The 25,565-nt window shown below is 35.5% G+C and overlaps 1 protein-coding gene across 9 annotated transcripts in view; it reads left to right on the top strand.

Moving 5' to 3' along the window:
• Positions 1-25,565, top strand: part of USH2A (usherin) — a 379,342-nt gene that overhangs the window by 177,377 nt on the left and 176,400 nt on the right. For all 9 annotated transcript variants that reach the window (XR_007903998.1, XR_007903997.1, XM_051783908.1 and 6 more), the window contains 4 exons: positions 12,688-12,847; positions 13,339-13,510; positions 17,868-18,015; positions 22,931-23,082. Coding sequence is in view for 7 of the 9 variants with exons in the window: in XM_051783908.1 (XP_051639868.1) it covers positions 12,688-12,847; positions 13,339-13,510; positions 17,868-18,015; positions 22,931-23,082 (632 nt within the window). In the remaining 2 variants the exon portion in view is untranslated. The remainder of the gene's footprint in view (positions 1-12,687; positions 12,848-13,338; positions 13,511-17,867; positions 18,016-22,930; positions 23,083-25,565) is intronic.

Raw genomic sequence — 25,565 nt, 5'->3', positions numbered from 1 at the left:
ACTTCCTTACAACTTGCGTTTATAAAATACTTCACCAAGTAATGTAAGTCCAGACTTTTCTTAATATTTTTCATCTTTCACAAGTCTTATGTGTGAACAATACAAGACTGAGTGTTACAAGGTCATAAAATAGTTGGATATGTTTGATTTTAAAAATATTTGATGGTTTGTATGACTGGAGGAGTATTCCTGTATTTTCAAAATCTGTTTCCCTATCCCCCTAAGTTATGTGGAAGCATAGGTCTTGTCCCAGACAGCATGAAAGGCATTCTAGGATACTTCCTTTCCTGTTGAATCACTGCCAGAAATCTAACCTAGGTTTCTACACTGTTTACATAAAGCTTAATAGACTTTTAGTCAGTACTGAACTCCATCATGCTTTTCACTAGTCGTCCGTGAAATATTGTCTTTTTATGACAATCTGTTTCTGATTGAAACATTTTTCACAAATTGTTGTTGGGCTTTGAAAGGTGATGGAGTTTTATAATTTTTCTTCCTTTGTTTTCTGTAGTTTTTATTTTATAAATACAGAGATACCTTAAAGTGATGTGTTACCAGGAAATTAACCAGTACACGGGAAAAAATATTTAAGTGAACATAAAGCTGATCAGGTAAGAAGAACACAAGATTAGCGTGCTTTAAGTAAGGCTTAGACTTATAGTCTTAAGGTGAATGCAAAGGTGGATAATAAACATTGGTATTATTTTTGTGATGGCTGCTTTGGACATACCATGTTCCTTGATTACCCAGGTACATTTGAGTCACATTTACAGTCTGCATATCTCAATTTTATTTTTTTTTTTGAATGTCTGGTTATCTTTAGGGCTACATAAAGTTGTTCAGAGGTGACAAGAGAATCTGGCTTATTAAGAGATTCTGGGTCCTCATTGCTTACCTATCCAGGAGCATTGGCTAAACTAGATGAGTTCATGCAAAAGATGCATAAGTGAATTTTTTCAGTCTGTTCTAGGAGAAATGTTGAGAATTAAGAAAATTATCAATAATGAAAAGAACTAATGTTGATAAAGTATGTCGATAACATCCTTTTGAAAACTGAACTTTAACATTGGAGCTATTTATCACTTCATTTTAACAATTTCATTGTTATTTGTTTTCTGATAAAGGAACAAAAATTTAATTTGATTGGCAAGAATTTTTAAATGTTCTCATGAGCTGGCTTCCTAGCCTTTTCAACAGCTCAAGGGTAAGTTAGATTAAAAGTATTACTTACATTTCAACTAATTTGTTTTGATTTTTTTTTTATTTATTAAATCTTGGGATTTAATACCATTGTTGCAATGTCTTATAACAGTTTTTAAGATGTTAAATTGTAGTAGGAATTAGAATACATGCACAATTTAAGTCTTCCTTGTAAGTTGGCAGGCAGAGAAAAAGTACATAGAAAGTTTGTCAAGGAAAACTCAAAATCAAATGAGATACACTGAAGAAATAAAAAGATTAAATAAATAAGTAAATGATACCATAAAAAAAGAGGTACAAGTCTTAGTTTAACTATGAAAAGAAGTTGTGTGGCAAAGATTGAGGCAAAATAAATAAATGTTAGTTAGAACTAGAAAATAATTTAAAATATCTGCATGCAGGACAAAGGAAAATCCAGGTACAAAAATAGACTAAGTTCAAAACAGTTGAGAAAAATTAGAAGGTAACTTCTTCACCAAAGAGCTTATCCCTAGTGGTGCTTCTTTGGGATGTATATGAATCAACATTGTAGTTCCTCAGCCTGAGAACCAAAAAATATTAAAGCAACTAGACTTAAATTATCACCGGGTAACAGAGTTCTTCTTAGAGGTAGAACTGCTGTGGAGGAAAGCCACAGGTTCATCAAAATGTGTGACCTTTGTATGCTATCATAAAAATTCTGGTCACAACAGGTATTTAGAGGCTTCAGCAGAGAAGCTGAAGATGTGAATGGACACAGAGATTAGTGTATTTCCCCAGGAGGTCCAGCTAGAGGAGCAATATGTCATGTTAACTGTGAATCATGGAATCGGAACATTATAAAATGGCCTGGGTTGGAAGGGACCTTAAAGATCACCTGGTTCCAAACCCACTGCTCTGGACAGGGGCACCTTCTACTAGACCAGGTTTCTCAAAGCCCCATCCAACCTGTCCTTGAACACTTCCAGGGATGAACATCCACAAGTTCTCTGGGCAGTCTGTTCCAGTGCCTCACCACCCTCATAGTAAAGAATTTTTTCCTAATATCTGATCTAAACCTCCTCTCCTTCGGTTTGAAGCCATTCCCCCTTGTCCCATCATTACATGCTCTTGTAAAAAGTCCCTCTCCATCTTTCTTTAGTTTCCCTTCAGGTACTGGAAGGCCACAATTAGGTCACCCTGAAGTCTTCTCTTTTCCAGGCTGGACACTCCCAGTTCTCTTAGCCTCTCCTCGTAGGAGAGGTGCTCCATCCCTCTAATCAACTTGGTAGCCCTCCTTTGGACTCACTCCAATCTATCTATGTTCTTCCTGTGCTGAGAAGTTTCAGTTGCAAGTCCTGTGTTCTCTTAGTTGTGTCCCTGAGTATCACAAGAAAATTCATAAAGATGACACCAATAATATGACATAAAGCAGACCCGTACCCAGCAATGACTATTAATATAGTGTCTGTTGCTTTTCTGCAAGAAAGAAGTAGTGATTATAAAACCTGAACAGTATAACTGGAAAAAAAAAAAATAAAAAAATTTGTGAATCAGTGGGACTGAACAATATACTTTGTTCTACATAGACAAGACTGAGGGGGAAGAGGGTTGGGGTGAAATACGAAAGCCTCTTAAGGGTTTGCCACTTGTGAATTATGCATCTCACTCGCGCTAGTAGGCGTAAATGCATAATTCTAATCTGTTCTTATTACTTATTTATAGCACGCAGTAGAACGTAAATTCTATGCCTCCTTTGTAGAGACTTACCATGCTAGTTAAGGTATGCAGATATTTCAGAGAGCCTACACAGACAACTTTCTTGGCATAGCATTCTGTTGCCAATTAAAGGGCATAAACTTCAAACAATAAATTTAGCCAGCTCTCCCCTTACCATTTACAGGAGGAATATGGACATGATGTAAAAAATAAGGTATAGGATCAACAGATAATAAGAAGAGCATTCATCTTGAAATAAACTACTCTGCATTATTATTATTTATGATAGTTACTAGTATTAATAAACTACACATTGGATAGAGGAAAAGCCTGCAACAACCGCTGAATTTATGAGACTGGGGACAGATGCATGCTCCTTCTGTTATATCACTGGCACTGATCGATTTGTATTTTTCCCTGATGATGGTTTATGCCATTATAACTGTTTGGTGGCTCCTTACTATTGACTTATGGTTACAAAGCACTTCACAAACGAGAACAAGCCTCTGGACATTATATCCTAATCTGCACATCCTATAGATACACCATAATACAGAGCAGCTGACTGCACCACCTGTGATCTGTGTACCCACAAACGTGATTTATTCTGGTAATCCCAGTTTAATGCATCACATCAGATTGTGGCAGTTATGTTATCTGATGACATTACTGACACTACATGACATAACTGAGTAGTGCAACATGTCAAGTTGAAAAAAACTTTGGGCTTTTCATTCTTTTGGTTTTGTTTTTGTTTGCATGTGTTTTTGAAAATAAATATAAAGTGAGAAAACTTAAAAAAGTCCAACCAACCAAACACACCCCCTCCCAAAAAAAACCAAAACAATGAAAAAGACCACAAAAATGGGGAATGGAATCCAAATAATTTTCCCTAATCACACATTGACCATATTAATGACTCCACATCTGGGGCTGATTGTTCTGGTAAGGAGGGAGGAGAGCACGTAGAAGTACAGTATATTTTACTCTGCTGCTAATTCCGTGGTCAGCTGAAAACTAGCTCAGCTTTTGTAGTCTTGCAACAGATTTAACTTGCTGTAAATTGTTTTGTTTAGGATCAGTGCTCAGAAGCTGAGTCCTCCCACTATCCTTGTTCCAGCACTACAGTAATGTTTTGGCAAAACCCTTTATCCTCTGACTATAATTCAGATATACAGAGCTGTTCTGGTCCTGGGAAGGTGATACTATCTCTTCTACAGAAACTATTAAATCACATGATGCCTTGCCTGGATGGTGAGAGTTGCTCTCTAATCATCCTGCATGCCTGGTACTATACAAAATGATGGAACAAGTTACCCACAGTGGATGTAAAATGCAGATATTGCTAAATAAAGCTCATAACCTATAAATCACTAATTTAATCAACCTATAGTTGATGGCAGTTCAAAGAGCCCTTGTCATAGTTTTCTTTTAGGTTCCAATTTCTAGTCTTATTGTGGTGTATCAAGCTTCTGCTTGTTTGATGGATTTCTTTTTGTTGAATATTTTGTTCATTAAAGCAATTGTTTTGGGGTTAAAATGGTATTTTGTGATTTAGTATGCATATTGAATTCTAATAAGAAAAATCTAGTAGTAACATTGTTTGATTTCTACCAAAGAAAATATTTCTTTTTGAAATTAATTTTGTTAATCTCATCCCTCTTTTTCTTTCCTTGGTGGGAAAATTTAAGAAATAAAATACAGTGTCGAAGAGTTCTACATTGTCTCAGATACAAAGAGAGAAGTATAGAAATGTTGCAGGACTGTTCTACAGATTTGCAAATGACAGTGATGCTTATAAAAATAATTTTAAAAACATGATGTTGATACTTAATGTCTCTCCCCCCGAATTTGGTTTATGAAAATAAGCCTGAATCTTTCTGTCAGCAGCAGTAGATGTTCCATGATTTCGGGTGGGGTGATTTTCTCTGAAAATTCCACTTTCTAAATTATTGCATGTCCTTTTTCCCCACCCCCACTGCATTATTGAAAGGGAATTCCTGGGAACAGAGCATCCTAATTGCTTTTCTATGTAGCACTTACTATCTTATACCCCTGTATGATGTGTCATCTTCTTTGTTTCCTTTTCTCAGGTTGTTTTTGCAGCCTCTCTTCCTAAGAGATTGTATGTAAGCCTGTGCTATCTCACTGCTATTTTCCAGACAGACTTTATTTCTGCACTCTGTAATATATGCTATTCCAGATGAGACCACACTGTTGATTTATATAAAATGGATAGTAATAGTTGCTGTATTACTTACCATACGTTTGTATATAACTTCATATCTTACTGGCTTCTCTTGCCATAGCTTCACATTCATATGTGTTCTTCAATGGGTTGTAAAAGTGGCAGTCTGGCACCTCCTGAGGCTTGATACAATTACTTCAGCACCAAATGTTAGGTAGATCTGAATTTTGTTTCTCCCACTGCTGCAAGATTGGAATTACTTGGGATGTACTTCTGGTGAGCCAAAGGGTCTTTGGTCATACTAATGTGAATCCAGAGTAGTTCCAGTTTTATAGAAGCAGGTATCTGAGATTCAAATTTGCAATGTATTTACCTGGTGCAAATATATTTTCCAGTTGTGAATATAAAGCTGAAGTAATACAGAGGTAAAATGTTTAAAACACTTTTTTTTTCCTTTTTCACTTTTTGGGCTAAACATTGACTAAGACATCATGGTTCTTATGATGTATACTAACAACTCCCCTCTATTGAAGCTGATAGAAATACAGTGACTGGATTGGAAGCATTCATGAATGGAAATTTTCATTTAACTCTTAGAATAGGGCTGCTTCATTCCATATGATGTGTAAAGCAATGAGAAAGAGAAAAGTAAAACTAAGATAGTGATACTGTCCACAATTGCTTCTCTTTGTGTGCCTGGTAAAAATTAATGTGCTCTGTCCTCTTTCTGCTTTCTCTCCCTCTGACCTTCAAACTCATTTTATTTGTCCAACTGTTATAATTGAAGTAAACTAGGGAGACAATGAGTGGTTTTAATTCTAGTAAGCAAAGATATAACTTGGAAATTTATTAGGCTCATTTGATGATGAATGTTTGCACTGACTGACTGGCTTTTTGTTGTTTTGGCAGCAAGAGAAACATTTGAAAAAACCTCTGGTTGGTGAGAGTTGTTCTCTCACCATCTGTATTTTTCTAATAGTGACTAATGATGATGAGTCATGTGTTGGGGCATAATGGTAAGGAGGTTTCCAAGGAGCACTGTGATTCTTCTGTGGTCAGTGACATGATGTGTCTATTTAGAGCCACACAAGGAATCAGGTAGATTAGTTGGTGGTAAAGTGTTAAGAGAAGTGTAAATGCTCTTCTCTGATGTTTTGGTTCTTCTTTTTCTTAATCATGTGATGTGGGGCACTCCACATGATTTGAGTTTTCTTCAGCTGAGCATCTTTAGGATTTCAAGATGGTGTGTCCTAACTGGAAAGTAAAAAGAGTGTGAAAATGTACCCACAGCAGCTATCCCAGGGATGTGGCTTTAAAATAAAAGACTTAAATTCCAACTTTTGTAATGGGGTAGGAATAATAGTCATGTTTAAATAAAAAGATGTGTATCTATCTAAGTTAAGATTAGGAATAAAATAGTTTTACTAAAATAAAAAGGGATAATGAAATACATTTATCAGGAATGGATGCTGATGTGGCCTTGTGAATTGGCCAGGATGAAACCTAACTTTTGAGGCATGAGTTTGGGCTCAAAGAAGTACAAGAGTTTGGGCCAATAAATAGCAGAAAGTTTTTCTATGCAACAGTTGAGGGTGTAAGAGAGCATAACTAAGAGACGCTGTTATTAAATGTGGAAACAAACTTTATAATCTTTGCTGTTACAACATAATTATATTCAAAAGCCTTAATGTACTCAGGAACTGCCCCTTTGCCAAAAGTGCCCCTTTTCCATAGTCCTACCACGTGCCTGTAAAATCTCTACTAAGTGTTTGAATTCATTGCAAACTGAAATGATTAAAGATCCTTTTGTTTCGCATTTATGCCAAAGGGTTTTTCTTCTTGAATATAACTTTTTTATACAGTCTAACACATAACTGTCATATTTACACGCTCCAATATGTTACATGGTTTTGTGCCATGCTCTTTATTTCCTAAGATGGGACATGGAAGTTTCCTGGATTTTTCTTGAGTGTTCATAGAGGAATGAGGTGTTCATAGAATGGTCTGGGTTGGAAGGGACCCTAACAATCATCTAGTTCCAACCCCCTGCCATGGGTGGGATCACGTTCCACTAGACCAGGTTGCTCAGAGCCCCATCCAACCTGGCCTTGAACACTTCCAGGGATGGAGCATCCACAGGTTCTCTGGGCAACCTGTTCCAGTACCTCACCACCCTCACAGTAAAGAATTTTTTCTTTTATGAGTAATTTGGAAAACCAAAGATATTTACTGCTGAACGAATAGTTTCTAAAACACATCAGCATTTGCTGGCCAGCTGGAAGCCAAGTTTTTTTGTTCATTATGTCAAAGCCTTTGCTGGTTAGAGCAGAACAACAACTTATGGTGCTTCCTGAAAATAGTTATTTGAGACCCTGAGTTTATTTATTTCTCTTTATTTCTTGGCCTTGTTTTTAGTGGCTTCACAAAATTCTTTTAATTGTTGTTCTGCAACATTAAGGAATCACATAAGCATTCTTAATTATTAATATCTGTTAGAATTTACTACTATCTTGGAAGATAACTGTTTTCTTCAATTAATGGGCCAGTTGCACATGTGAAAAGCCTTGCTAGTTTAGACAATTAAGTGCACAAGCACACTGTTTTCTTTGGCTTGCCTGAGTTGCCTGAAGTACCTAAGTGGTGTCATTGTGACACCCTGATTTTTCTGAAATATTTTCAAGAGAATGTTGAGTATGGTGTGGGGTTTGCAGGAAATCTATGAAATGATGCAGCAATAGTATAATACCTTTCCAGAGAAAGGTATTATACATTAGTGATTGTTCTTTGAGAGTGATCAGTGCTTTATAAACAAAGCAAGCAGGAGGTACTGTACTAAAAGTTAAATATGAGTTGTTGCTTGCTTTCAGAAAATGATGGAAGGCAGAGGACTGCTAATGGTGTCTGATGGAGCAAGCCTGATAATGTGATCTTGACACTTAGCATATGAGTTAGATTTTTTTTTGGTGGTGCATAAAAATCAGAATGGGACATTGTTGTATTTGGTGATGGAGATTTATGGTCCCAAAGAGTTTATCTTCTAGTTAAATATTAAGTTACTGTGAGTTAACATAACAAATTCTGAGAAACAAGATGAGAGAACAGAGTAAGGATGTGAGTAATGAGCTGAAGTGTTCATACAGTCTACCTGCATAAACTACGTGGTGATTGGAATTCTTTGGAAGTTTTTCATTTTCATACTCTCTCAGCAGTTTTTCTTGGTTGTGCTGCTAAAAATCTCTTGCTACAATGCTGCTGTCTTATTTTCTCTTGAATATAACAATGGGATAGCTATTGTCTCGATTATTTTCCTGAGAGAAACTATGTGGGGTTCCTTACGCAAGTCATGTGAGCACTCAGTAAGACAGGACGTTTCCATCTCTGACCCTTAAAATAGTTGCCTGAAGTCAGGGAGAGTGGAAACAGGGTGGAAGAGGGGAGGAATTGCAGTAAACCTGAATATCAAATGTTACATATAAATTAAAACGCTGTAGATATTATTACTGTATTATTTTTGAACGGTGATGTACTCTGATGACCTGATGGCAAAGCTCATATTTTGTTAAATCTCTAATTTCAGGTGTTGTTTTTATTTTTTTTTACTGTACTATGTTTTTCTCTCTATCTTAGTAACATCTCTCAAATTCCATGCTAAAAGTAGCACTGTAGTGTTGCATATTATCTTTCAATGACTACCCATTAAATTTGATCAAAGCAAAGTGAGTGTTCTTATTGACCACGCAAAGAGGGTCATTCTTTATTCTTTCTGTCTCATGCATTGATTGTTCTATCAGGACCGATGCTGGTGATTATTAGCAACTGGGTAGATACCAACTACTATAGTTGGTTAGTGTGGGAAGTTCCACATCACATATGTAATAAATGTAGTGGTATGCAAATATTGATTTTAATGATAGCTGTAGTTAACAATTCTCCTGCTGACACGTGAGTTAGAAAATAATTTAGTTTGTGTGTATTGCCTCTGAGGTCAAAGAGATGAAAAGGCAGGTTGATCCTTCCTCTCCCTCTGTGCTACCTTTTTCTTTGGGAAAAGCAGGATTTTACTTTAGTTTTTTTCCTTTGTTCTGTTTTTGACACAAAAACGCAGAATTATTTTTCTGTCTACCTACTACTTTTATAGGATGATTTGAGGGAATCCTTTACTCCTAAGAAAGTGTCTTTTTTCTTTGTCCTTTGGTGCTCTTTGCCCTTCTGAGTCTAGAAATGAAAACAAGACCAAATCCTGAATTGTTTTTTTTTTTCCTCAGTGAACTTCTATAATTTTTAAGTTTAGCTTTGTTTTGGTAAGAAATAAGTGGTTTCAGAGAGTAGTTATTGGAATATTGAAATAAGATACATTTCATCTTATTTTAAAGTAACTGAAGGAACTGGAATTGTGGAATAGATTGTGGCCTGATCAAGAAAATTTGTAAGAAAAAATATTTCAGTTTTTTACTGTAAGTTTAAAAGAAATAATTGTGTCCTTATTGGGCTCATTTTGTAAATTAAGATCAATAAAATCCTTCCAACCAACAGCATGGAATCGATTGTAAAATGACATATAATTCATGCTCTTTATTGTAAATTATAGTTTGTTTGACATTAATCACTGAGTTTTCCATGCATTGGGGTGTATTTTCTTGTAATGCATTTCCACATAATACTTGTGGATCCATTTCTAATGAGTTTGAGAGCGATCTGCTTTTCATGTCCACAATTGCCTACATTTGATCTTATGCAAATCATGCAATCAAGCAAATGGAAAGCAAGGCATTATTGCTAGAGGACCTTGACAAACAGTGGCTTTGTAGTTTTAAGAACCTCCTCCCTCTTCCTTCATATTCATGTTTGTATCTGTAGTTGTTTGAATCCAGTGATCCATTATGAAACACACTGAACTTTAAATAGGAAAATATCTGCCATATCAGATTGTGACAAATAATTGCATTGATTACAATGTAATATAATTTTATTGTTCAGTTTGTCAGTTTCTGGTTCTAACCTTTTAGAAATACTGCCTACACTTATTTGTTGGCTCATCCAAACCTTGCTGAAGTATGTGGAGAGATTTTAATGGTGGCAAAACTCATGCTTTGAGTGGCATTGCTAAGACTCTAATTTCTTTGTTTTCTACTCCTGCTTCCACAAACATAATGCTTCTTTTTAGCCTTTTCCCACCTAATCTTTGAGATTCCATTGAAACTTTCTATTTGGCATTTAGTAGACAAAATACTTCAGTGTTATTGAATCAAGATGAGGAATAACGTTTTTCTTTGGTCTTGTTGACATGTTGCTTTTTTCCCATATTTTATATTTTGACTCTTTTTTTTTTTTTTAGTCTCCTGTCTTTCCCTTCCCTCTCGGTGCATTTATCAGTTGATTCAAAAGGGTCTCACTGCTCATATTTGCTGTGTTTCCTTTTCTTGTTATTCTTGGTTTTTTTAGACTCTACATGTTTACCTGTCTTTCTTTTTTGCTTTTTTCATTCTAGGGACTGAGAGATACACGTAGTAACTTATAGTCAATTGTTTTCTTCAGGGAGGGAAATTAAAAATGTTTCCACATTTCATTCTCTTAATCCCTGATGAAGTTCTCCCCTCTTCAAATTACACTAGGTATTTCCAGAAACTCTTATGTCTTCAAGTAGTTCCATCAACTACAGTGTGCATCAAGCTACCTTTTTAAAAAATAGTAGTTCTAGATGTGGAATTTTCCTTAAAGGAGAGGAAAAATAACCCTCACCAACAAGGAAAAGAGTTATCCACCACAAACAAATAGAAAAAGAGACATCCACTTTTTCTCTTTCCTTTCCCTTGTGTTCACTCTGCTAAGTGAAGCCCCCTGGTACAGTTTCAGCTTAGAGAGAAGAATGCATATTCACTGTTTACAAGGTTAGCAATTAAATAGGTGCCATGAATTGGTTTCAACTATTTGTTTTAGGATTGCTAAAAGTAAAATCCTTCTGGTCACTTGTTTACACACCCACAGCATGAAGTACCTGATACTTATGTCACAGACTTTCAGCTCCATCTGTACTTTTTCTGGCTTCTCTGATGGTAGCTGCAAGGAATAAAGGGTCCAGGAAGCTGTACACTAATGAAGGCAATACAGTCGGTGCAGTATGTGGAGTTTACTTTCCCTGCTTACTGAGCCAGCTTGAGCACCTGCTCTGGAGTGTGCTTTCCCCCTCTCACGGACATAAGCACTGCTTAACCCTGGTAGAATCAGTCCCATTATGTTGATTAAACATGTCACTGTGTTACAGGCATTCAATTGATGATTTTTTTAGCTACAGCATTTTTTTTTAACTCACACTTTGCCATGTGCTCCATAGAACGATACCACTGAGTGATACAGTATTTTCAATACCAATGCACAAGTTCGTTCTCTCCTCACACAGAATGGAGCAAATCTGAAGAAATTCTGTTGTAGCAGGGACTGGAGTCACTATATGAGGGGAAAACTAATGGGAGAGAAGTTGGGTCTACAACATCTCTGCTTTGATGATGTGTTAGTCATCCAATTGCAGTTTTTGAATTTGTGCTCACAAATATTTTTATACAAAATTATAGTTTGCTACCACCTGGCTCTGAAAACACTACCATTTGTTATGTCTTGCAAAAACCCAGAATTTTTCTGGCGTACTGAAAAATGTGTGTCTGTAGCATAAGGATTTTACTTGCCAAAACCTCAATTGTAAATTCCTTCTTAAAGGATTTGCTAATTAAAGTATGTGATTTGTATTTTAATAAAAAAAATGAAAAATATTCAAAAATTAGGTCTGTATTACCGTCATACAATAATTTTTCTGTCAAATGTTCCTTTATTAGTATAGGGAAGTGTATATGATGCTAAAGATCTTTTAGAGTAGCAAAAATGTTACATTTTGTTCACCATTTTCTGCAGTAATTGAAACTCAGGATAGCTTCATAATAAATAAACATTGAACAGTTTTTTTGCTATAGCATTAGACAGGTTGTCTTTACTGAAATATATTTTACAATTGTTTGGTGTTTGTACAGCTGAAGACAAACAGGCAAAGAGAGAACAGACCAGTATGAGTGGTGGCAACAAGGAGCTTCCTTTGTGTTCATGCTTATAGTGAAATTTGTGTGGCATGAATCATTGTATGTATCAATGCTTGACATTCATGTATCATACAGCACATTTAAAAAAAAAATATAATCCAGCTGTGTTAATGAATCTGCACTTGTTTTTCTCATTAATTTGATTTGATTTAATCAGCTCAAAGGTGTTCATTTGCCACTCTAGCGAATTGATGTAGTTTGTAGCATCTAAGAAGCTAACACGTTTGGGGGTTTTTTTGTTTGGGTGATATACATTCTAGTGTAAATGGCGTACAGTGGAGTCACCTCAACCAAAGCACACCCCACAGATCTATTAGGAGTCAAAATTTGCATTTATTTGCTATTAAAGAACCAGTACCTATTCACTCCTCTGGGACAAACCTGAAGCATTTGAGATACAGGTTACCCTTCCTCTTGATTTTCTGAATTCACTACTGCTGATGCCTAAAATCTATCTGACACACGCTACTGTCTGAAAAAAAGAAAAACAAGGTAAAATTAGTATACAAAGTAAATTCATATTATTTTTTGTCCTAGATTTAGCAGTTTTTACGCCATACCAGTTTCTGCTCACTGCCTGCACGCTTGCTGGCTGTACAAACAGTTCCCAGGTCACCTTGTTTACAGCACAGCTGCCACCATCTCGTGTAGATGCCCCGGTCCTGACGGCTTTGGATTCTAGAACGATATACGTACAGTAAGTAAGGATTTCTTCTTTCCTGACAACACAATAGTGCATCAGTTTATTCAAGAATTCCAGTGAGTTCAATCAGGGGAAGAGTTTGTGACATAAAATTAAATTTATTATGATTAAATGCATAGAAGTGATTAGTTTAGTGGTTCTGTGAACCTTCTGATTATCACTTGCCAACTTAATTTCCATTTTGTCTTTACGCAATCAGTATAACCTACATATGGGCACAGACTCTGCAAACTTCAGTGCAGGAAGTGTTCTGGTGATATGCCCGTTTGTAGCCCTTGCTTTGTGTGTTACTGTAATCATTTATCTATTGAGTGCAAATACAGCATTAAAGGTATGGCTTAGATTTATTTTTATGGTTGAGGGATTTATTTTGAGAATTTGAAAACACAGCCATGCAAAGTCACCTAAACAAAGCCTTACATTTTTCACTATGGTCTAAATCTTTATTTGGACTGGTCTTAATCACATTTTGCTTTTATTTGCAGATGGAAAGAACCAGTAGAAGTAAATGGAATCCTAGATCGCTATATAATTTATATTGCCAACAATGAGCAGAATTTTACAAAGTGGAATGTAATCTATAACAGCACAGAACCTTTTCTGGATTTTACTATTCCGCAGCTTTCCCCGGGTACTGAATACCTCATAAAACTAGCTGTAAGTTTTAAAGATGTGTAGTAGAGGTATAAAATGGTGAAAATGATTGTGATTTTGTTAGCATCTTAATATTTAATGGTTCATGTGTCCACTTTGTTTAACCTCTTCTTTCTGAAGCTAAGGTGGGTGAGCCATCCTGAACAAAAGTAGGTTTTTTGTTTCAAAACAGGCCCTCAAAACTATGCATGTAATTTTAATACAGGTTTTCTTCAAGGATAAGTTGGATGATAACTAATAAATAATTGACTAGAAATATATAAAATACTTTAAAAATATCTCCTGGACCCAACTTACAAGAAAACATTGAATGTATTTAAAAATATTAACCTTTCGTATTTTGTGCAATGTTATTTTGTTCTTCATAAAATCTGTATGTAGAAGGAAATAGCAGAGAGGAAGAGTTCAGTGTGAAGTAGCGTTTTGTTTATTCAAAACATTTTAAGAGACATTAGTGTTTTCTTTGCATTTCATTATCATTGGTTTTATTTTGTGATGAAATAGAACAGCTTCAGCTCAATAGCAAACCTGAAAATATGTGAATAAAAGCAGGGGATTGTCTCTTGTTTAGGCACACTGTTCATTTTATAACAATACCTATATAAGGATATTTGCTTTGATAAATGCCATAGAAAAATATTCTGCTCTTGATTATGAATAAATTTACATTTATGTAGACTGGATATGCATTCATTTTTTCTTAACATGCTCTTGAATGTTCTAAATATTATACCACAAAAAATAAACTACCTTCAGGTAATGATAAGGATCTGACTTGAACCTGAAAAAACAAGAATATTCAGTCTAATTAAAGCTTAGATTCATGCTGAAATTAATTCATTTGTGCCTAGATATTTCAGCATAGCAAATTGTAGAGCATATAAAATAGCACCATGTCCAAAACTAAGGCAGTACTTCAACAAGCATTTTATGCCTTTATAAAAAAGGAGAATTATCAAAAGAATTTGTGCTGTCCTTCACTGTACCACAGCTCTTCTCTGCTAGTGCCCAGCTTCTGTGCATGGGGACACAAGGAGAGAGGCTCATGGAAGAATTAACAACTATAACTGGAGAGCAACTGGAACTGCTTCTTTTGGTGCCTCTGCCTTGGGATATGGGAGGAAGTGTTGTGTGGACATTGTTTTTGCTTCATCAATGTGCATAGCTTTCCTAGAAGTTACTGAATAAATTTTTAGGAATCTTTGATCTCTATATTTTATTTCTCATTTCTTCTTTTTTTTTTCCCCTTAGTATTTGCATTTAATCAGTTGTAACCAGAAAGTAAGAAAAGATAATTTCTTCTAGTGACAAAGATAACCAGGTTTACTTGGATAAAATGCAATGACCTCTGATAGGCGGGTTAGAAGATCTAAATGTCCTTGCAGGTTTGAAAATGATGAGTCCAAAAGCACGTGAAAAGGCCAATATCTTTGTGATGTGATAGCTTTTTTAAAAACATTTGGATCTATTGTATATAGAACTTGTTAGACTAGTTTGAGAAAAATGTAATATTACAGTTTTGCAAGTTATGAAGCTTAAACATGGCCAAATGTTACTTGTATACTTTATGAAAGGAAAAAAAAAACAAGCAAAAAACCACCATCAAAAACCAAAAACCCAAAATCCAAATCAAGCATACATAGCTGAAAAAAATTTGAAATATTTAATGTTTCATATATAACTTAACTGGAATTCAATAAAAATTTTAAAGTAAAAAAGAAAAAATAGCAACAGTCAGCAATGGCTACTTAACAAAATTATTCCCTTTTTTTTTGTTAGCACAAAATGTTTCTATCAGCTAGAATCCTTTCCTTGTTTCATAGGTAATATTAATTTTGTTTTGCATGCATTCAAAAATTGGTTTTGGTTTATGTGGGAAATTGAATTATCAAAAGTTGCATATTGAACGCAGGAATCAGGAGCCTCATCAGCACCTCACAGGCTGCTGGCTCTAACTTCTGTATGACAGGTTAATATAAGTTCATTAAATAAAGTTAACAAAATGTTTGTCTTTGTATGCTGTTACCAGCTTTCAGAATTGATTACTGCCATTTATTATTTAGCAATTGTATTCATAAATGAGTGCAACAGCTTTTGTAAGCAAATCTAATGCTTCTTTCCAAAAGTCAGCCAAGAAGATTTAAGGTCATGTCTTCATGGACTAGTGTGAAGGAACTTGTTTTTGTTGGATGGGTGTGAGCCAAGCCAGTCTGAAAGCAAATGGAAAGCTGAAAGGCTGCCTTTAGTAGCCAAGGTGTCACATGCATTTGTATGACTTGAGTGCTTTAGTGATTACCCTGTTAAGCTGATATCTCCTCAGGACTGTGTTGTGTGGGTAAGCTAGCTCAGGTGCCACGTGGAGCATGGAGCATCGTTATATGATGTCATTTTAGGTTGTTTTTTTTGTCCTTTGCCTGCCTAGTTGCTTTGGTATTTTGGCAAATTTTACCTGAAAACTGTTTCTCAGTGAAGTTCAGAATGACACAATGGGACTTGATCTAGGTGTAGAATTTCGTGACTTTGAGCATCACTGGATGTGATTACCAGAGTCCCAATGATGTCCAGTCCTTTTGGATACACTGATCCAAAATCCACCTGTTTACAAAGCAGAAGAACCATAAACTTCATGTCCCAGCAAATTTCAGGATACAAAAATTGAGCTCCATGACATTCAAGACAAAATGAATGGGAAGGCTGCTATTACCAAGCCCTTAAAAGAAAAAGCCCTCCACTGCTGAAGTAGACCTGGTGGAACTTAGCAAGGCAGTAAGGAATGTACAAGGAAGAGGCCTTCCAGAACTGGTCTTTTTGGCTTCTTCATAAGCCAGTAGAAGGGAAAAAATTCAAAGATTACCTTTACTGGAAGAATAATTTTATTAAATATTTCCTTATCAAAATGCTAATAGTTACCTCAACATCCCTCTAAGCTGACTCTATTTTTTGGGTTTTGTGGTTTTTTGTTGTTGGTTTTTGGTTTTTTTTTAAAACTATCATCTTTAAAATAAAGGCCATTTTTTTGATATTCCCTAAACTGAGATTTCCTTCTTTCGTCTTTATTTGGTAGTTCAGACTGAACCCAGGGAGTCATTCCTTAGTTGTGTTGTGAGTGCAATTTCCAGTGAAATCCAAATAAACTTTGTGTATAAAATAGTTCCTCATTTACAAACAGTACTTATTTTTACCCATGGTGTCAGTATAAACTCTTGGAGGAGGTAGGAAATATGTTGACTGCTCTCTGATTTGAAACACAATGGGAAATGGGAAGTTGAAGGCAATCCTTTCAAATAAAATATACTAGATTAAGAGAAACATTTTTTTTCTGGAGATCTGGTCAGCAAGGTTATTTTTCCTTTGTTTGCTGATGATCCACAGTGGGCTACTTGTCCACTTCAGCACATGAGCAACTCTGGAAAACACAGGTGGTCCCATAAATGTTATTTGTGTCTGAATATGTCTCTATGTCTGAATCTGAATCTTTGTCAAATTCAAGTTTTGATTTATTTTACTGTTAAATAGTAAAACTAAAATAAATAGTAAACTAACAGAAAAATCTTTAAATTCAGTACAGAGTGTATATTTTTGTATTTTTTAACTTCTCTAAGAACTTCTGTCTCTTGTTATTGCTAGTGCAAGTAATTGGCAAACCAGCACATGTAAAGACCATAGCTGTGTGCATGTAAAACTTTAAAAGCTTTATGGGGTGATATGCACATGTCCTTGCATATTGTATTATTTCATAATCGAGTGAAATACAAAAATAATGTGGTTAATATTTTGTTCTCTGGTAACTGAAATACAAATTATTTTACTTTATTTTCCATAAACATGTAATAATAACTGGTACATACTGGTTTATAATAGAGTGTTTTTTCAATATTTTAATCTTCATCTGCTATTGTGAAGCGCGGCACTCTCTGAATGGCCTTGCAATTTTTAAGTGCCTTGCAAGTTGGTCAGTATATTCTGTGTCTGGAACTTGTGAGAGCTTTTCAATCATTTACTGGAGAGTTTTGTACTGTAAATAATATATATTGCACTAAAGTTATCTTTAACTGTGGCTGCAAAAGCAGTGGAAATCCGATTATTTATGAGTCACATTTAAATGGAAAATGCTGCAAGTCAAATAGTACAATATTTAAGCTAAATTATACCTTAAACCAAAGTATTGTGAGTTATATTACATCTTCATGTTATTTAAAAGAAGAAAAAAAATCTATGCTAAGAAAAGTATCTTTTATGAAAATGATAGACTTACTAAGTTTAGATATGTAAGAGCAATAAAACTTTAGCAACAGAAAAATTGCTAAAATTATTGATACTACACTGGAGTATGTTTATTTGTTTTGATTAATATTTTAAGGCTTGCACGGGAGGTGGATGTTCCATAAGCGATGCTAGCACAGCTATAACAGATGAGAGTACACCAGAAGGTGTTCCTGCTCCAAAAGCCCAGTCATATTCATCTGACTCCTTTAACATCTCATGGACTAAGCCTGAGTATCCGAATGGTAAGTGAACTCTTTTAGCCTCAAGTTAAAAAGATGATTAGTAAAGGTAAATTAATATTCTAAATGGCAGCTTATATGTGGTGCTTAATTTTTAATGATCATTTTAGCACATAAAATACCTGAGATAGTATCATTGTCTGCAGCTGGGAGATTGTGGTTTTCAGCCTATCGTGCTGTTTCAGTGGCTCAAAAGTGCTCCCTTTTGATAGTTCTTGTGTACTGCATCTCATTGTTTAATGTTTTCCAGGACAACTGAGCTGAGGAATAGGCAGTCCTGGAGAATATCAGTCTAGGATGTTAATTTCACCCTCCAATAAAACATTAATTTCTTTTACATTAATTGATTAATTTATTTTATGTTAATTGATATGTAATAATAATTAGATTTGTGTTCTGTGTAGTCATCATTTCCATGGCTGTGAAAGTTAAACAATATGCTTTCTTTTGTTTAGAAATGTTTTCCATTATGAAATATCCATCCGTAAAACTTTTGGACAAATTTTACATTTCTAATGAGATTGCACAGTATCGTTCACCTTGGAATTCACTCTGATTTTATTATAATGCATGTAACAGTTTAAATCACTGCAGACAATGCAATGTAGAAATCACTAAATTTAAAGTATTACAAATACTTTTCTTCATTGGCTTATCATATTGATATATATCGTTTCTCCCAGTGGTTTTACATGAATTTCATTTTTGTCCTGCAAGTTTTTTCCCACTTTCAATTGTGCTAGAGCACATCCTACTTGTAAAATTTCCCTTAACACACTCTAAATGATTTCCACAAAACTGGTGATTGTAAAGCTACACATAGATAATATTCTGTGAGTTCTTACAATAATTTTAGAGAAAAAAATCACAGTATGTAGTGTGTTAAATAATGTATTTGATAATTTATGGTTCTTTCATTGGAAGTTGTGGAAGATTTTGCCTCCTAGCCCCTTAGAAACTCCCTAACCCTGTTTCTAAAATCCCATCAGCATATGTGGCAAAGGCAAAGAGGCAGGAGAATGGGGAGGGGTACTGGATGGGAAGGGAGGAAATAGGGTAGGAAGGTCATGTATGTGACTTAGTGGATAAAGTCTAAATAATTTTCACTAAAATAGGCATATTTTGTAGTTCATCTCAGGACCTGATCCTGTTATCCTTGCATTGTGGAAAAAAAATCCAAATAGTTAGAGAATGGTTTAACTAATCAAATAACCAACTTCCACCAACTTCCTTTAAAACAACTAAAAGTTGGGATCCATGACTAAATTTGGATGTTGTATCTTGTTAATACACCATTTGCTATGTACAGCTTGTCTCTTCTTTTAAATATGGTGAACAGCTTGTTTGGAAACAACTGAGTGTGTTAGAGCACCCTCAGCAAGTTTGCAGACCTCACCAAGTTGGGCAGGAGTGTTGGTCTGCTGAAGGGTAGGAAGGCCCTGCAGAGGGATCTGGACAGGCTGGGTTGATGGGCCGAGGCCGGTGGTATGAGGTTCGACAGGACCAAGTGCCTGATCTTGCATTTGGGTCACAACAACCCCATGCAGCGCTACAGGTTTGGGGCAATGTTGCTGGAAAGCTGCCCAGAGAAAAAGGACCTGATTGACACCTGAACATGAGCCAGCAGTGTGGCCAAGAAGACCAATGGCATCCTGGCCTATATCAGAAATAATGTGGCCAGCAGGACTAGGGAAGGGATTATCCTCCTGTACTTGGCACTGGTGAGGCTGCATCTCAAATCCTGTGATTAGTTCTGTGCCCCTCATTACAAGAAAGAAATTGAGATGCTGGAGCATGTCCAGAGAAGGGCAGCAGAGCTAGTGAGGGTGCTGAAGCACAGGCCTTATGATGAGCAGCTAAGGAAGCTGGGAGTGTTTAACCTGGAGAAAAGAATGCTCAGAGGGAGCATTCTTATTGCTCTCTACAACTGCCTGAAAGGAAGTTGGAGCGAGGTGGGGATTGGTCTCTTCTCCCAGATAACAAGTGATAGGACAAGAAGGAGTGGCCTCAAGTTGTACCAGGGAGGTTTAGATTGGATATTAGGAAAAATATCTTAACAGAAAAGGTTGTGAAGCATTGGAACAGACTGCCCAGGGAAGTAGTTGAGTCACTATCCCTGAAGGTATTTAAAAGATGTATAGATGTGGCACTTTGGGACATGGTTTAGTGGAGAGCTTGGCAGTGCTGGGTTAACAGTAGGACTCCATGATTTTAGAAGTTCTTTCCAACCTAAGTGATTCTCTGGTTCTATGATATATGTATTAGTGTACATTCCCATTCTCCAGTTTATTATTTCCATCCTTTTCCTCATTTTATAAAAAGAATTAAAATCCAACCAACAATAAGCAGGCTCTAAAACTTTTCACTGAGCAAATGCTTGATCAGGAAAACTTGCACTGTTCTGTGACTTTGTTTTGTTCATTCTCAGCACATCTTTTGGGCTGCCTAGTGGTCACGTCATTTATAACCACTCTCTGTGTCAGTGTTTTAAAACTGTGTAAGGGTCTGAAAAATACCGTAGTTGAGAAGACTGAAATATGAGAAAGACCAGCGGAAGGCACTTTCCCTTAAATTTTCTTACTTCAGCCTTCTACTGGTGTATTCTTATAGTCAGAAGTTCTAGATCTCTGGGGCCATTCCTTTCTCCCTCCCTTCCTTTCTTCTGCTACTGCATGACAGCTGTTACTGTTTATTTCCGTGGGCTGAGAAAGCTTATCGGCTTCGAATGGGTGAGTAGGCTGACTGGGGCTTGGACAGAACAAACTTTACTAGGCTCTCGTGATATATGTGGAGTCCAGATGCTTGCCATGATTTAGAAAAACTTAAGGAGAATTAGTATGCTACCCTTGAGGCCAAAGGTGGCAAATAGGATTAAAGGCTATATGTCTTCTTCATAAAGATAGCACAAAGAGGGGAGTCAAGCTCTGAATCAATACTGAGTTACAGTGGGGATACCACAGAGGTACATATGACACCTACATTAATATCAAATGATCTCATTCTGATTCATGCTGTTACCATAAGTATCAGAGGAATTAATAATGGTTATAATGATTTGTCAGGCACTCTGATGATCAGTGATAGGACCTGAGGGAATGGCATGGAGTTTAGGGGAGGTTTAGGTTGGATGTTAGGAAAAGGTTCCTCACCCAGAGGGTGGTTGGGCCCTGAAACAGGGTCCGCAGGGAAGTTGTCACTGCACCAAGCCTGGGAGAGTTCAAGAAGTGTTTGCACAATGCTCTCATACACTTAGAATGATTTTTGGGGTTGTCCTGTACAGGGCCAGGAGTTGGACTTCAATGATCCTTGTGGGTCCCTTCTAAGTCAGTTCTATTCTATGATTCTATGATACTTTAAAAGGGTTGGTTTTACTGGTATAGGTGCTTAGATTATCTCAGTGTTTGGAGTTTTTCCTGTGTGAAAGACATCATTAATGGCAGCATTCATATGTTTACTCTGAGATAAATAAAATATTTTTAAGTGAATCTACATAAAATTAGTTTATTTAATGTAGAGCAAATATCAACCATTAATGCTCTTGCTTTGCAAGCAACTAGACATAGAACCACAACAGATTTTTCCTTTAGGAAGCCTGTCAAATGTGGTAGGATTGATAGTGTGAGATTTACCAGGACTTCCTCCCACACATGTCTCTGCTCTTACTTTTCTAGAAGAGAAAAGAATTGAGAAGTCTGTGAATCACTTCACCATACTCAGCTCTGCATTGGTTTAGCATATAAATCTTTTGAAGTAGAACTCTTCAAAGCTCAGCTGAAATAGTTGTGTGTACACTTTTATTTACGACGCATTTCTCCATTTAGTAGAGAAGAAAATCTTTTCTCAATTTCAAACCAAATCTTCTTCAATGTAGATTCAAAAACATTCAGTTTTAAGGGAAGAAACAGTGAGCTGAGCTGTATTTTTACAGTATGAAATTGTTTTTTATAATGTAAAGTTTAGAAGGCATCCTCTGAACTAAACTCCCTTCAAATGACTCCTATAAGTTTGCATTTATTCGCTTTAAGATTTCACGTTGAAATAGCTTTTAAAAAGGGAGAATATTCATGAATGAGAAAGATGGAAGAATAGGTCTGAGAAAAAGGACTCCTTTGCAAGTGCAACTTCCAAAGTCTAAATCCATAAAATTCTGTCTTTAGTTCATTAAATTCAAAACACTATATGTATGGTCTGTACAGGACTCATGCAATCTATCCTAATATGCACCTTTGGAAGAACAGAATTTTAGAATTCCTTATAAATTATGTAAATAATCACCTTCAGTTTTTGAGTTGGTATTAGCCAATTATACAGGAAGGACCATTCTTTCATGTCTAAAAGTCTTGGCAATGTTTGTTTTCAGTTTGCAAATATGTTTTCTGAAATAACTATCATCAAGAATGAGCACCAGTAAGGTATTTTATATGACAAAATTATTCGTTGATGATTTATTGTATTTATACCACTGCCTTGAGTTGTCCTTCCACATTTCGATTATATTGTAGATTTTTTTCTAAGTCTAAAGCTGTTAAGATGTGGGATAGTTGTCTGTCTTTCTTGTTTCAATAGCCATATGCATATGAAGAAGTTTCAATAGCCATATGCAGAGGCTGTGAACTAGAATTGCTTCAGTCTTCCTGATTCTGAGGTGGTTTGGTTGCTGTCCAGAAACAAGTTTGTTAAAGGGTAATCTTTGGAATAGTGTAATTGTTTTAAAAGATGCAATCCACTTGTGAGGTTTTCAACAGTTAATGGAAGTGTTTCTTCTGAGTTTTGTGTGCAGAGTCACACTCAAAACATTGTGCTCAACTGTAAACAGTTTGAAATGCTGCAACTACTACCACCTTGATGTCTATAGCATTAATTTTCTTCTAAATTCTGCAGTGTTTTAGATATTGAATGCTATCACATTGTTTTATAGGTATTATTACTAGCTATGGATTGTATATGGATGGTGTTCTGCTGCAAAATTCATCACAGCTAAGTTGTTATGCTTATGGACTTGCTCCTTGGAGCCTGCATTCCTTCAGAGTCCAGGCATGTACTGCAAAAGGTTGTGCTTTGGGTCCATTGGTGAGTATCTTAATTTACATTCTGGGAGTGTAATAAATGTCAGTTGACAGTGAATATCAGAATAAATGGTGATGATTCACTCTGGGCAGTACTAACCCATCTGGCAAAATGTGACATTTAAAAAAAATCCTGTTTAAGTGCTGCTAAAGATTCAATAGGTCATTGTTAGGCACCATTCCAAAGTAGAACATAGGTACTGTGAAGAAAGATAAAAACTGAGGCTGAAACACACGTTATTGAAATTAAATAGAGTTAATATGTTTGAAAGGTGCAGATGTGCTTTAACCAGATTTATAAGGATGTATATAAAGAAAGAGTTACTGTTCCAGTAATGAGCAAATTTCTAGCTGCCTGACTGAAAGGACTAAAGTTAATTTGAGAATCACAGAAGCCAGAAGTGGCAACAGGAGCAAGGAAAATATGGTCATTCATAAATCTTTTGAATGCAAGTATGTGATCAAAATATTATACTGGATATATTTTAACAGTCTTGTACAACACTGCATTTTTTCAGGATTTGAGAATACAGGAATATTAAATTTGACATGTGAAAAACAGGCCTTCTGAGGCTTTTTTATTTTATTAAAGGTTTTTAGACATATAGCTGAACTGATGAATCTAGTATGATTTCATAGTTCTGTAGCTGATGAATAACTGGAATAGTATCTATTATGCTTGGTTTTGTTTTCAGACACAACTGAGAAAGAAGCCTGTGTTTATTCTGGGATAACAATTTGTTTAATTAAGGTGTAATTGTGCACTTTTAAATTTAATAAAAAGAAAAGGAAGAAGAAAAGAGAAAGATTTGGGAGTTTTTGTGGTTTTCATTTTTTTCCATCACAATTTATGATGTCACTATTTTGTATCTGTGAAGAAATTTTAGGTTTTATTTTTATGATATAATTTGTTAGTCACATTTCCAATATTACTTACAAGATTGCTTTCTTTCAAATGCTGGTAATGTTTTCTATCTGTAGACGACAACTAGACTTTATAACCATTAAACATTTTATAACTTGCTCTACTTCGAAGGATATTTACTCTTAAAAGCTTGAATGGCTTTTTGCCAGTTTTTCTTGTACATTTTTTACAACTTCACATATACCCCAAAAGCAAACCTTGTTTTAAGGTATTTGATGTGCAGTAACCTAATCCATTGTCTTAGTAGTCATGTTTAAGACAAGTCATTACCAAATTTTGCATACAGATGAAATATGTGTGTTTTCAGCACTACTGTCCTATCAAATAGGCATCAAAAAGGCAGAACAGAATAGCAGTAGCTGGGGTTTTAAAACATATTTTTACTAGCCTTTTTTCACATCTCCTCTGAACTACAGACTCATAACTTGACTTTTGAAACAATTCAAAGTAGGGGTTGCTGTAGCTGATACTCATCTGCATCCCATGATCAGTACGCAAACTGTTTTCCAAAGCCAGTGATCCATCTCTAATCACAGGAATTGAAGTGCAACATCTTTATTTAGGCTCACCTAAATGCTGCCTAAGTGCTGCTGGATCTTTATTTGATTTTTTTAAAAGATTTTCATATCAATTACAGAGTAAATCCAACACTTAAAACAAAAAAGGAAAAAAAAAAAAGAGGAGAAACCTAATGTTTTGCCTCTGCTCTAAATAGTATGGGAAACATCTCCCAGCAGTAAATTGATATACTTCCAGCTATTTTTGCTGCTGATCTTGTGCTTTAATGTGCCCTAATCGATCAATGAACATTATGTGACTATGCTAAATATAGGATTTCTCCAGTTTATATTTCTGAAGATGGTTCTGAAGGTCTTAATCAGTTATGAGATTAATAACATTAGCTGTTATTCTGTTTCAATAACTCTTTTCTTTTGGGTTAGATAGTTCTTGTTTAACTTTTTCTTTTCTGTGAGTATGGTTTATTTTCAAGTGAGATGCAAATTGTTAACATATAAGTTAAGAAAAGCTAAATTTTAATATCTTTCTACTAAAGCCACGATATTGCTTTTGTGTCTGTTCTAGCTGGGGTTTTTTGCCTGAAAAGAAAAATAACCTTGATTATAAAGAAATACTGTAACCTCTAACAGATACTTTAGAGAAATTCAGGAGAAGTGAAATTCTGCTGGTTTTGAAATATGTTAGCTCTTGTAAATCACTTGTAAATAAACAAAAATGATCCCCACTGAATAATTCTCATCTCAACCCACTGGAATTAAACTTAGATTTCAGGTTTTTATCTTATGCATATTCTAGTACTTTTTAAAAAAACTTAGATGGATGACAATATTTGCCCTATATTCCTATCCTATGGTTTGGTGTCACGTATAGAGTAGCACAGTCTTTGTTTATTAAGTTATTGATACACACATCTGAAAATATCACAAGATTTAGTATAAATTAATGTTTAGAAAAATAAATATGAAACAGGTTTTCTGTGCCATATGTTTGTATAGCAGGTCATAAAGAAAAAACTGAAGACATAATACAGCTGTTGTGGCTGT

Source organism: Manacus candei, unplaced genomic scaffold (genome assembly GCF_025592945.1).
Source record: "Manacus candei isolate 608988 ecotype Guabito, Panama unplaced genomic scaffold, ASM2559294v1 h1tg000017l, whole genome shotgun sequence".
In the NCBI taxonomy this organism is placed as follows: domain Eukaryota; kingdom Metazoa; phylum Chordata; class Aves; order Passeriformes; family Pipridae; genus Manacus; species Manacus candei.
The sequence above is the reverse complement of the archived record's forward strand: the minus strand, read 5'-3'. Positions and strand labels throughout refer to the sequence as shown.